The sequence below is a fragment of the Neofelis nebulosa genome, chromosome 10, assembly GCF_028018385.1.
Source record: "Neofelis nebulosa isolate mNeoNeb1 chromosome 10, mNeoNeb1.pri, whole genome shotgun sequence".
NCBI lineage: Eukaryota > Metazoa > Chordata > Mammalia > Carnivora > Felidae > Neofelis > Neofelis nebulosa.
Window position 1 is genome coordinate 88202300 of NC_080791.1, and position 13880 is coordinate 88216179.

The window sequence follows — 13880 nt, forward strand, 5'->3', positions numbered from 1 at the left end:
ATCCAATAACCAGAAGGTTCTCACTGAGAGGTCTGGCAAGCAACCCAGGGCTGAGAGGCGCAGGACTGGGGGGAAAGCTCGCCATTCAGGGTGCCTCTCTCCGTGCAGGCAAGGGAAAGATGGCCCGGGGCTGGCGGATACCCGGCAGTTCCAGCTGAGCCGGCCTGGCTTTGCCTCGGGGCAGGGGCGGTGTCTGCACTGCCCCAACAGGCCACCACCGGCTGCGTCTCACCTTCCCTGACCTGACCAGCTGCTCCGGTGGGAGCACTTCCATCCTTCCCGGGTTTCTGGACACCAAACCCTCCTAGGAGCCTGCACGCGGCAGTCCAGCCTGCACGGCAGCTGTCCCACACCCAGAGACCAGGTACGAGGGGTCGAGGCTGCCCTCCACGCCTCCACTGCATCGCCTTTCCAGGTGGCTTACATGCACAACTCCCATCTGGAAAGCTCTCTAGCTCTTCTGCTGCCCCTGGGGGAGCCTGTTTCGTGCTCCCACATCACACGGGGCGGGAACCCCAGGTGGGTACCTGTGGCCATGGGCGGCTGGGAGGCGGGGGAACGGCCGTCAGCTGGAGGCTCTTGTCAGTCAGAACCCAGCTGTGGCTGCCGCCTGAGCCGGTGTGCCAAGGTGGGGGAGGTGGAGGCCTGCCCGATGGGGTGAAACTGGGCACCAATCCAGGCAAGTCCAGGGCACGGCCCTGCAGGCTGGTCTGGGCTAGGCTGGAAGCCTGCTCGGGTCGTTAGGATGGCAGTAACCAAAAAGCAGGCAGGATAGGGCAGCGGGCCTGGTGAAGACCACTCACTGAGTCACTGCCACAGCCCAGGGCTGTGCTGACAATGATGAATAGCCTGGATATGACCTCGGCCCTCAGAGGACTTGCAATCTAGCAGACAGACAGACAGACAGACAGACAGCAAGGTGTAACGCGAACTCCCAGGAAGGGGCGTGCAACCCTGTATACCCCAGTGGCCTGAGGAGCAAAGGAGTCTGGGAGTCGAGCGGCAGTGTGGCTGGTGTCCTACCCGGGGTGGGACGCCGCTCTGCTCTACTTCTGGGCCCGAACCCCATCCTCACACCGGCCACAGCTACCTTGGGCCGAGGTGGGCACCGTGTGGCATAGCCTGGATTGACCCCTGGGCTGTGCCCCTCTGAGTGCCCTCAGGAACTGGGAGACTGAAAGACTGGGCCTGTTAATGGGGATGGGCAGAGCCAGAAGGATGCCATGATACCGAGCCGGCTCTGGGGGACCATTCACGAGGGAGGAGAACGAGCTCGAGGTGGGGGTGGGGGGAGATGGCTGGAAGAGGGAAGACAGAGCACATCTGCAGCTTCCAGCACGCCCTGGGACTCCCTGGCAGACCCGGAGATGCCGGCCAGGCCTGCTACTGCTCAGGCCTGGGTCTTACTTGCTGAGGCCACACATATCCTTGTACGAAAGCCCTCTGCCTGAACAAAGTGGGGGGTGGGGGGTGGGGTGGGGCCCGCCCTGCTGACCCGGTGAGCTGGCTCTAAGCAGTACCTCTGCTCTCTCTGATTCCAGGCGGCCGCTCGCTTGGGCCAGGCAGGGGCTGTGTCTGGGGCCCGGTGCACCTGGCAGAGGCTCACCTGGACTACAGAGATGTGTCCGTGCAGCACAGCAAACGTCAGCGATGTCCAGTGCCGGCTGTCAGGGTGGATGGAGGGGTGCCTGGGAGAGTTGCTTGGAACCTGGAAAATGCCACGGATGAGCAGTTTTTGTGGGCGAGTGACATTCCTGGGCAAGACACACATGCGCCTGAGCTAAGGGGGTATCCCACAGGGGCGGCGACTAGGAGCCAAGTCGAGTGCTTTCCGGGTTCAACCGGCAATGTCTGCCTGGAGCGCTATGTAGACAAGGCTCAAAAGGATGTTTAAGGGCGCCTGGGTGGCTCGGTCGGTTAAGCGTCCAATTTCGGCTCAGGTCATGATCTCGCGGTCCGTGAGTTCGAGCCCCGCGGCTGGCTCTGTGCTGACAGCTGGGAGCCTGGAGGCTGCTTCAGATTCTGTGTCTCCCTCTCTGTCTGCTCCTCCCTCACTCACACTCTCTCAAAAATGAATAAATGTTTAAAAAAAAAAAAAAGGGATGTTTACTTAGCGCCGCTGGCCCTGGGCAGATCCACCGCAGGAAGGGCACCAGGCCGCAGAGGGAAGCAGGGCTAAATGCATCTGGGGACGGTGGATGTGGTAGGGGCGGGAGGGGACGAGGCTGGTTAAGAGGGGCCAGTGTTACGGTAACAGAACCATGGCCATTCTCTCCACTCACCCCCCTGCTCTCAGACACAAAGCCCAAGTTTGAGGCAATGCCCTCTCTGCTGTTATCTCTGTACCCGTTCCTCCAAGAACCATTTAGCCGGTTGTCCAAAACACTGCACCCAGCGTGGCTGATGGACAGCTTGGGTGCTCCCTTGCTGGGCCAGCGGCCCGGCTGTGGCTCTTTGGGGCCTGCTCACCTGGATGTCCAAGTTCGCTCCCGCGTCAATCAACATCTGGACCATCGCTTCATCCCCAGCAGCGCAGGCATACATCAGCGGCGTCAGACCCTGTGTGAACCAGAGGCAGACGCTAAACCATCTGGAAACAGACACAGTGACACGTACTCCACAGGCCTCGGTCCCAGAAACCACCGTCCTGTCTCCTGCTTGACTCGGCTGCTCGTCCTGAGCAGTCCTGTGTCGTGGCCCAACCTCTGCCCTTTCTGGGCCCACTGGACATGCCACACGTGAAGGGTGAGCAGGGGACAGTTCCACAGGCACCGTGGGACCCAGGGGTGAGGAGCCCGGGCCCCGCGGCCGGACTCGGGCACAAAGGTCACCTCTGCCACGGCGAGCTGTAAACTTAGTCCAGGTTACTGGTCTCCCTCTGTGCCTCAGTTTCTTCATCTTTAAAAGGAGGATAACGACAGTATCTACCTCAGAGAGTTGTGAAGAATACGAGTTACTACGTGTGAAGTGCTCAGTACAGAGCAAGCTTACCTTAAGAGCTACCTAATTAAAAGAACACAACGAATGACCCCATCCCTGCTACTATGTCACGCTGCCATAGCCTAACCCGCCCCAGGCCCTGCGTGCCTAATCGCCGTGCGAAGTGCTTCACATGCAGTGTCTCATTTAGTCACCGTAATATCCCTGTTAGGGAGGTTCTATTCTCACCCCCACTGTACAGACGAGGCACAGAGAGACCCAAGGCAAGGTCACACAGGGTGCGGGAGGAAGGGCTGGCCCTGGAACCAGACCCACCTGAGCTGTGAAGCTCACGCTCCGGGGCTGCGCTCGGAGGGCGGAGAGGGCTCTGCCTTGACCATTTCGTGCTACTGAGCAAGTCAGCGCTTTTCCGAAAGCTGAGGCCCAGTCCCTCCCTGCGTTTGGGCGGACGGTTAGTGGGGCCGCCTCCTGGCTGGGAATCTTTCTCCGTGGCCAGTAATAGCAAAGACAGCAGTGGAAAGTGTTATTCCACAGCTGGATCCTGGCAAGCGTTTGTCTGGAGCCCTGCGATGTTATTTATTAGGTTATTTGTGTGTAGACAAGATCTCCTTACCTCATAAATCCTTGCCTAGTGCCCAGAGATAAAGAAATGGCCTGACGTTAGTCATGGGCGAGAGAGGGCTGTTTACCCACAGATCATTCTATAAATACCAAGGTTGAGGGAACAACAGGATCAAGCATTTAGAGGGGAGCCAAGCGCTGCAGAGTGAGGCTCAGGCTTTGTTTCAGCCCCTGCCGCACACGCTCGACTTCTTGTTTCCCACACATCTGTGCACGGTTCAGCATTTAAGGCGGGGGGTCTTGTGAGAAGCAACTGTCAGCCCCATTCCCGAGGCAGGTACAGGAAGACGGCTGGTGACCAGCACTCACAGATACCCGCTGTCGTCCTCGCGAGGTCAATAGGACCCAGAACGAACATTACTGAGCCTTAACTATGTGCCTGACGCAGACGTGTCCCCTAACCCTACGGGGCAGGCACCGCCGGCCCCCTTTGCTGGGGGCGAGGCAGCCCGTTTGAGACACCAGGGCTTTGACAGTGTGGATGGCCCTGCGCCCCGAGGAGGAAGAGGATGCCCCAGGACAAAAGCTCCTGCAAGGCCCTGGGACCTGTGCTGACAGAGGCGCCCCAGGGAGATCTGACGCCCAGCCTGTCGCCTCCCCGCTGCCCTGCCTCGGCACCTCCCCGACCCTACCCCAGCAGGTGTCCTGACTGCCCCACCTCCGTGCTCTTGCTCTCCGGGTCATCTCCTGTCCCGGGAGTGCCTGTCCCATTGCTCTGTGCTTCATCCCCCTGCTCCTCCCAAGGCAAGGTCCTCCTGGCTCTGGCTGGGCTTGGACCCCTCCAGGGGACCCCCTCTCCCGCCACTCCACCTGACCCGTCACCAGTCCAGGGCCACCCGGCCTTGGGGTTGACCTGGCACATCAGCCCGCCCTGTCCTGTGCTGTCATCTCGTGGGAGAGCATGCCACCCAAGCCCTCCGCTGTCACCGCGCCTTCCGCACGCTTCCGTGTGGCCTTCCAAATTGCAGTGCTGTCACCTCCATGGCAAGGACTCACAAGGCCGCGTCAGATAAACAAACTGGACAGTGCCTTGTGGCGAAGGGCCTGGAGTCAGATGGCTTATAAGCCCAGCTCTGCTCCTTGCTAGCTGTGTGACCTTGGGTAAACCAACTTCTCTGTACCTCGGTTTCCTCATCTGTAAAATGGGGATAATGATAGTACGGACATCACAGGGCTGCTGTCAAGATTGAATGAGTTCATCTGTGCAAGGCGCTTTGAACAGTGCCTGGAACATAGCAGTGAGCTCTATAAATGTGAGCTCTTCAGAGCAAAAACAATAAAGCAAACAAAAAAAAACAAGTTAAAGTCTATCTAAAATTATAAGTCACTTCCAATGCTTCCTTTTCCAGCTCGATTTTACTCCTTAGCACTTTTCACGAATCTGCTCTGTATTGGACGTTTCTATTTCCTAGCACGTGTTTGTTTGCCTGCTACTGCCACCAAGGCGGCGGGTTCCACGGGCCTGGCACGCGGGAGGTGCACGAGGTGCCCTAAAGCACGCCCTCGTGACTGACGCCCAAAGCTGGAAATCCAGCTGACTCCTCTGGACTTTGTCCCAGCCCTGAGCCATCTGGGACAGCCTCCAGCCCTCCAGACAGTGGAGGCAGAACCTCCGTTACAAGGGCTTTCCAAGGGGTGCCAGGAAGGTCTTCGAGCTGACGTCTCACCAGGAACAGGCAGGGCGCGATTTGGGAGGCCGCCCATTTGTCAGCAGCACAGAGCTGAGCGGCTCTCAGGTTTGGGACAGAAGGACTGGGCCACCACCCGGCAATGACGAGGCCCCGACTCTGTGCCCTACGCCTGGCTAGCGGAGCTCTCCGCACGCACCTGGTCGTCCATAGTGTTCACCCCGTCCGGGCCCAGGGCCTCGATCGCTTGGTTGATGAGGTCTGTCCTTCCGCAGTTGAGCATGCGGAAACCCAGGTCCTGGTTGAATTTTTCGGTAGCCGCTCGGGCATCCAGCCTCCGGAAGGAGCTGAAACAGCACTCGGGTCTGTGCAGAAAAGACCCACAGGTGTGTGAGTGTGACCGCGTGTGACACTTTTGGCTAGGACATCGCCCCTCAAGGAGACGTGGCACAGCTACGCCAGGCTGAGTGGGGGGATGACAGGGCAGATGGGAAGGACGGGAATCGCTATTGGATCGGCAAAGAATGGCCTTGTCGTGCGCCATGCTGCCAAGCGTCCATACTTCCGTTCTTCTACACACATGACACAGAAGAGCTGTCCACCATCAGGGAACCAGGTCCCATCAGAAATAACCCACCAGGGGTTCAGCCTGAGGAGGAAGCAGCTCCAGTCGGGGTGTGGACTTGGCAGTGAACTTCCTGCGGGGAGAAGGCTGCACCCGGCCTACGGGATGGCCACTGTGGCCAAGTTCCAGTTCCTGGCTCTACGCCCTCTCTCCTGAAGGCCTCCCAAGGAGGCCCAGAATTACCAAACAGATGGTGGAGAATGGCCCAGAAGCCCACTGCCATCAAGCCATCCTACCAGGGAGGGTCACGGATTAAAAACGTCTACAAGAGGGCGCGGGACAGGCTTCCCATAGGTGGCTTCAGCCTGGAGCCCTGGTTGGACCGAAGTGTGGAAAGTTCACATCCCAGAATGACTTTGGGAATTTGCCGTGGAGACAGAGGAGGCTATAACTGGGGTTGGGGCAGAGGGTCAAAAAAAAAAAAAAAAAAAAAAAAAAGATGCAAGGCTCTCATAGAACAGTAGCCACAGAAACCATTCTTCAGACAACTTTAGGAGACCAGTCCGATACAAGATGGCCATGCTGGGAAGGAAATTAAGAGCCACGGCTTGGGCCATATAGACCTGGGTTCAAATTTAGGCAAGGCCGCTTTGCTAGCTGAGTTTCTTCATTTGTAATATGGGCTTTACAGCACCCCCTTCTCTAAAGTCGTCCTGAGGCCCAAGATAACACATGTGAAAAGGAAGGGCTCAGCCCAGCGCCTACACCGGGAAGAGTTCAGGAAAACAGTGGCAAATATAGGAACAGAGAAGAAGAGGGACCCGCCTCTGCTGCTCGTGCCCAAATATCCCAAAGAGCCAGACTGTGAGAGCTCTCCTGTCCAAACCCAAACGCGTGTCTGCTCTGTGCACCTGACCAGCGGCTTTAGAAGATGAATCCAGAAGGCAGCCAAGGTCGGGAGTGATTAGTTCTGACAGGCGTGGTCACGCAGGGGTACCACGGTGGGGGGATGGGGGGGCCCTCCCAACCTCCAGGAGCGGGAGAGGCGAGGGAAGCCCGGCGCGGAGCCCAAGCCCTTCAGCCTCACTCCTCCTCAGGTCCGTACTTGAGCTGCCGGGGCTCACAGTCCAGGCCGGGCAGCAGCAGCCGGGCGGCCTGCCGGATGTCGCCGCTGTCCACGGTGAGGCTGCGGCGGTGCTCCGCGTAGGTGATGGCCACGCGCATCCACTCCATCAGTGGCGGCAGCAGCATGAAGGGCCTGTGAGGCAGCAGAGAGAGAGGGTCAGGCCGGTGGGGGGCCCCCTCCCACGCACGCTCTGCGAACGGCTGTAGAGGCCGGTCACCAGTAACCTTCAGGCTGAGAGGTGTGGAGGGCGCTGGCTCCCTCTCCTCGCTGAGACCCCAGTGTGTCCCATTCCATAGACACTGTCCTGGGTCGGGAGAAATTCCCATCATAGGCCACGTGTGGAACTGAGGGCCTGAGGTGACCAGTGAAACAAGGCGTTTTCCGGTGCGTCAAGTTGGGAGCTCCCATCCCCCCTCCCCAAGGAATTCAGATGGGGTCTCCGGGTCTCTGTGTGCAGAAGGGAGAGACTGCCTCCCGGGTGGTGGGTGCGTGCAGGGGACAGAGTCCAACAGACCCGGGTGGGCCCCCAACCCAGCTTTGCCATTAGCAGCTGTGTTCCATCACCACAAACACAGCCCGGGCCTGCTCCCTGCATCTGTGAGATGGGGTAACACCTGCTTCTCAGGGCTGTCGTGAAGCTGTGTCAGATGATGTGGATCACACTACACATGCAGAGTTGATGTCATTCCTTCCTCAACCTGCACCTGGGCTGAGGTGGGCCCCACGTCACTTCCTATGACAGGCCAGAGCTGCCTCCGCTCCAAGTCCTATGGGGAGGAAGAGTCTCGGGGCCCAACACGAAGAACCCACGGCCACAGTGACGTGGGGCGCAAGGTGGAAGCAGGGAGAGACTTCTGCTCCTGAGGCCTCTGAGTTGCAAACTCCAGGGGGCACCATTCCCAAGGTATTCCCTGTGTCACCAGGGGGCGCCATGCACAAGGCATGTGACTGGTGCCCCGGGGCATTGGGCAATACAGCTGCACCTCCACGCAGGGTCTTGCCCTCTCCCTGCCCCAGGCCCTCCCACCCCCATCGTGATGGATCTACATTTCATCCGAGAGCGGCTTTCCTCCTGTCCTACCCTCCTGTCCTCCGTGAGTTCTGGCAAGTCTCCCATGGCGAAGACCTCCTCGGGAGACCACTTCACAGTCCAGTGGATCTCACTGCCGCGGGCGGCCCTGACAGCCAGTTTTCAGCTTTATGACTCGATGGACAACCAGCCTGCTCTGCCCACAACATTCCTTGCCTGGTCACAAGCGTGAGGCAGCCCTGGCGCGCTGCCCCTTGTGGCTGTTCTCTCTAATGACAGCCTGAGTCCACCTCTTGTTCCTGTGTGTGCTCCCCACCCTCCTGATGCCTCCGCACCCCACGCCCTCCGATGTCCTGGGCTCCTGGAGCATTAGGCCCCTGCTGTCACCACCATCTTACTCCTAGACATGCAGAGAGGTACTGTGACCGGGAAAAAGACTTCCATTCTCCTTTTTCAGTCACTAAGTCAGTGGACTGCAGGGAATCAACGTTGAGACCCTCAGATCTCTGGTCTCAGGTTTCCGAATGCTTAGGATATTGTCAAAATTTTAAGAGCTTCTCTCATTGAGGAAAAACGATGCTTTTATTTATTTTTAAACAAAATTAAACCGGATGTAACCCTGCAGGTGGTTACCTGGGAAGCTATTTTGACATTCTGGGCTCTGTCATTTCAGAAAATGTATCAGGGTCCAAGTGTAGTAACTGCAGTGGTGAGGACAAGTTACGGGCTGGGGAAGCCTGGCTGGCCCTGGCTTCAAGGGTGCCCTCACCCCAACCCATTTCCAGTCCTGGCTTGTAACATTCACCAGGACACAGCAGACCAGCAGGCACCTGCCCTTCCTACCTCCTCAAGAGAATGAATCTGCTCGAGCCTCGGCCCGTCTAAATCCTGTTTACCCTTCAAGGCTCAGTTCCAGTACCACCTCTTTCCAGAAGCCCTCCCACTCCAAGATCCAAGATCCCTTAGAACTTGCTCTTCCATCATTGGGTATGTCTCATCTTCCCGAGTAGACTATTCTGCCTCAGGACAAAAACGATGGCTTGCTCATGTCTGTGTACTCCCAAATATCCCCAGCATGGGACCTGAACGTAACAGGTCCTCAATAAACGCTGGCTGCATGACTAAAAGTATGGCCGAGCTTCAGGAACTTACTACGATGCGTCTAAGTTTTTAATTCTGGACCAACTCCTATTTCTGCCCAGAAAAGAATGGCATGTAATTTTCAAGGGCACAGTGTTGACTTGCTAGAGTGGGAAAGCCAAGACTCTATGGAAGAAGCCTGTAGAATGTAGGAAGAAACAACAAGCCATTTGTGCACTACTCCTCTGTTTATAACAATTTTCTTGATTATATATGCCCATTTGAATTCTCTGTAAATATTCTTGGATTTTCCAATTTTTACATTGCAATGCTAGAAGGCAAACTCAGAGACATGTTTCTATATATAACAGTCCTTTGGATCCAAGGGGAAGGCTTTATCTAAACCACCAGCATTGGGACTGAAGTATAAATGAAAAGATAGTTCATGGATTTGCCAGCCATTCTTCCCTGTTGTGGCCAACAGCCAAGACCAAGTGCCAAGTACGGTCACTGAAGCTCCAAGTGGCTTCTCCCAGCTGCACTAGGGGAAATCCAAGAGGGAACTTGGGGAATCACCAAGTCTAATCAGATGGTGTTATGATTCATATGCTCTGTGCCTCTTAGAACTCAGCACATGAAAAAAACAGTATCAATAACTTTGGTGGGCAGGTATTGGGGATTGGCTCATTCAGCCTCCATTTTGCTGTCTTTGTTGGAGACATAAAAAGCTGAAAACTACACTTCCCAGTCTCCTTTGCAGCTGGGGTTCTGGATGCAAATTAGGTTTTGCCATTAAGATGTAGTTCCATGAGATCTGGTAAATGGATGTGAGACAGAGGCCATACTTGTGCCCCCTTTGCCTGTTTCTGGCAGCAAGCCAGGTCATGAAGCATGAGGTCTATTTTTTCTTTTCTCATACAACATTCCAGTGTCCATTTTCCACCTTCCTGAGTGCTTCAAAGGCAGTGGTAGTGTTACTGAAAGTGACGACAGAGATTTCTTGATTGCAGCTTCAGTCCTGAGTTGCATTTCCAGGGAATGTCTCAGAGGGAGCAGTCCCCTTGGTTGGATGAGTTCGGTTTTGTCCTTGAGCCTGATCCTTGAGCCCTTCTAATGATTCTGTTGGCATCTAATTCCCTGCATTAAATCCCTTCCTGCTTAAAATACCTAGAGTGGTTTCTGGTTCCTGAATTGAACACTGGCTGATATTCTCAACACACAGAAATCCTCCAGGGTTAAGAGTGTCCCTCTGCCTCTGGGGTAGTGGCTGGCATCCACCTGTCCACAAACAAGGCGGTACCAGCCCCCAAACTGACCTCTTCAGGCTCTTTTCCTTGGCCTACCCATTGACCCTGTGGTCCAAGAGAAGATAAAATGACAAGCAATTCATGGACTTAGTAACATCCTTCCTTTAACCTGTGGGTTCCAGGCTCCTATTTCCTTTCTGGTAATTTCATCTAGCCCACTGAACATGCTGAGAAGCTGGCCTGTATTTCTGGACATTCTGGAAAATCCCTATAAAAACTCCCATCTGTACTGGTGGCGGCTACATCCTAACTGCAGGGTGAAAGGGCTCCAGAGGAGCAAGGCTAGGAATGACTGACATCTGCATTGTCCTCAGGGTCTCCAGCTTTTATCCCTCCCAAAGAAAAAGGCTGTTTCCCTCCTCTTGCCATTCTTCTACGCTGAGCTTGGCCACAAGCCTTTCATGGCTAGGGCGGGCATCTGCTGTGCCCGAGGCAGGGAGAGGGGGCAGGGCTGAAGGAACCCCCTTTGTGCTGCCACTCTGTCGCCAGGTTTCCCCCTCGCTGGGTCCAGTACCTCTCAATAGTCGTTCTGGAGTGTTCTGGTCACAGGACGCCCTTTGTACTCTTACAAATTATTGAGGCCTCCAAAGAGCTTTTGTTTATGTGTGTTATCCTACCACTATTTACTGTATCAGAAATCAAAACAGAAAATGTTAAAACATCTGAACATGCAAGTTCACATCCCCCATCAGCCATCAGTGATACTGTTATCACACGTCACACAGCCTCTAGAAAGCTCCCCTGGACATTTGTGGGGAAATGAGAGTGAAAAGGCAAACAACCCCTTCTTATTATGAAAATAATTTTGACTCTGTAGACTCCTGAAAAGTCTCAGGACCCCAGGGGTTCCCAGACCACACTTCGAGCATCACTACCTTAAGACAAGTCTGTTCTTGGGCTGAGCATGGGGCTGGGATTCTGCCTCTGGCGGCACACGGTCTGGCCATTTCCACAATCGTGTATGCTTTGAATGCACCTGCCTGGCCCAGCGAACTGAGGCTCCTACCCCCTGCCCCGCAGTGTCCTCGCTGGGAGAAAGCCTCCCTGTCCTGGCAGCAGGTGCGTTGACTCTAGAACCCGGGGCAGATCAGTACACTCTTTGGGCCTGTGTTCCTATTAAAGAAGGGATGTCAGTAGCTTCTAGATGTTTTCTCCATTGAGAGAATCTCTTTTGCGGTCTCCTAGACTCCACATGACAATAGCTGTACCTACTCTGCAGTGATCAAGTCTATGGGTTCTAGAGAGGACCTCCTGGGTTGGGATCCGGTGTCCCTCCCAATGAATTCAATCATGATCCTGCCCAAGTTACCCCACCCTCAGCCTCAGCTGTCCCATCAGCAAAATGGGTATAGATAATAGGACCGCCTCACAAGAAGCATGTATGCGAAGTGCTTAGCACAGCATTTGGCACACGCCAAGTTCTCAGTAGAGGTTAACTATTAGTACTACGTTAGGATCTGCTGATAGAGAAAACACATACTAGCAAAAAAGCCTCTAGGAATCTGGTCCTACTAAATGCCTCAGCCGTGGCCTTCTTCAAGTCCAGCCAACTCTCCCCTCCCCCGGCCCTCCAGCAAGTATAAACACGCAAAGCTTGCAAAAGCCTGCCAGCAAACTGCCCATCACCCACTCCGTCCCAGCTCATAAAACAGACAAAACAAATGCAACCACCATGTTGAGTGGGATCCGGAAGCTGTTTCTGGCAGTGCAGGTTCTGGGCCTTGGCAGTCAAGGATCTCACACAGGGGATGGGGTGACAGCAAGGGACACAGACTCATGAACGTGTGAGGTGGGAGGTGGGCATGGAATTACCGCCAGGGACCTGCACCCCCCCGGCCGCCCCAAGTGCTGTTGGTGGCCTAACCCGCATGAACACACACACATCAGGTGGGGTTGCTGCTGTGACAAATCAAGCCACCTAAAAGGGTCATTGACTGGCAGCGTGTGTCTTTCTGTGCATAAAACAGCCACTACCGTCACCTGGGAATGTTCAGGAAACGTACCAGTATAAACGGGGCTTCTACGTGGAGAGGCTGGGAACTGCCTGACCAAGTCCTCTTAGTTGCTAGGGGAGGAAACAGAAACCCCACGAGGCCAAGTGTCTCATCCAGCAGCAACGGGGAGACCAGATCCATGTGTCATGACTCAGTTTCTCCTCATATCTCTTTAAATGAATCATATACCTGAGCCTGAGTATATCAAGCCAAGGATCTCAGAAGGCCCTTTGATGGGGCTGGGCCTGCAAAAACCATTTTTCCCCCTTAAAAAAAAAATGAAAGAGAATAAACTTCTTAAGGCTTGGTTTTAAGAGGTCCCTGCAGCCTGGAAAAAAATAAAATAAAATAAACCCTGCCCCACTCAGCAAGCATATGATTTATTGGGATTACAGCCCTGTAAGCAGTGTCTTAACAACATGGAACAGGAAACGACTCTAATTTCCAGCTCAAAGCGGGCTCTGTTCTTCCCGGAGGTGGGCAGCGGCCTCAGAGAGAGAGGCAGGTTGGCAGAGGGGCACAGGCTTGTAACTGGTGGCTGTGCGACCCAAGCCCTGGGCACGAGAAAGCCTTGTGCCTCTGTCCCCAACTGGCAGGTATGTCCCCCCTGTGCCCACCTGTGAGGAAGCGGATATGAGCACGCAGGCAGCCCCACAGACGTGCCCACCGGCCGGGCAGGGCCTCAAGACCTGGCCTGAGCTCAGCCCTGGGAAAACCGGGCTGTGGTTTCTTAACTTCCACTCTTGGCAGGGAGCACGGAGGGCTCGGGTGCGGGCCTGGCTCCGGGGGCCGGGAGGGCTTGGGGAGGTCCACGCCGCCTCAGGCTCGCTCTCTAATGAGATTTCCCCACTCCCCAGTACGCCCAGCCCACCCTGCCTGTGTGCACCCTTAGTACGGGCGAGGAACCTCACAGGGGCCCGCCAGAATGTCTCCCACCCTCAGCCCTAAATTCTTCCCCTGACTTCGCCCCACCTTCAGCTGGGGCCCCCGCCAAGCCGTGGGGTTGCACAGGGTGATCTCCCCGCTGCACGCACTGCTCCCACGTCCCTCCCCGCCGTGCTGTCCGGGCTCGGGCTGCAGAGTGGCACCATCAGGAACCGGCTAAGAGGCCAAGCTTTGTCCAATGGAATGCAGCTCTTCTCCGGGAGAAGGCCGGCTCTCCCATGCCGGCTCTGAGGCCTTCACCACAGGTTGCCTAAGATTTCTGAGAGCCGCTGTGGCCTCAAACACCAGGCCAAACCGTCTAGGAAGGAAAAACCCACTGCTGTCCCACCAGAGTCAGATGCTACTTGCTGCACAAAGGAAGCAAGTCCACATCTTGGACTAATTATTTTTCTAGAATTGCTTGGTAAACCGGAATGGTTTGGCCTAGCTTGGAGTCAGAGCTGGGACCGCCAGGCCTATCTTCTCCACCGGCCCCTCCGCCTCAGGACCTGGAGCGGCTGACCCACGGCAGAGTCTCCCTGTGGGGTCAAGGGACCGCTGTCAGAGGCAGAGCTCAGGGCTTTCTGAGGGGGAAATACACTTCTCTTATTAAAACTCACGTGTTACAGGTTAGAGGTGCTAAAAAGCCCTGTACTTGCCCAGAT

At 55.7% G+C, this 13880-nt stretch overlaps 1 protein-coding gene across 2 annotated transcripts in view; it reads right to left on the bottom strand.

Moving 5' to 3' along the window:
- The window catches only part of ABTB2 (ankyrin repeat and BTB domain containing 2), a 175331-nt gene that overhangs the window by 14309 nt on the left and 147142 nt on the right, over positions 1-13880 (bottom strand). For both annotated transcript variants that reach the window (XM_058688603.1, XM_058688604.1), the window contains exons 4-7: positions 6860-7012; positions 5389-5554; positions 2470-2559; positions 1607-1708 (exon numbers count right to left, since the gene is read on the bottom strand). In XM_058688603.1, the coding sequence (XP_058544586.1) occupies positions 1607-1708; positions 2470-2559; positions 5389-5554; positions 6860-7012 (511 nt within the window). The remainder of the gene's footprint in view (positions 1-1606; positions 1709-2469; positions 2560-5388; positions 5555-6859; positions 7013-13880) is intronic.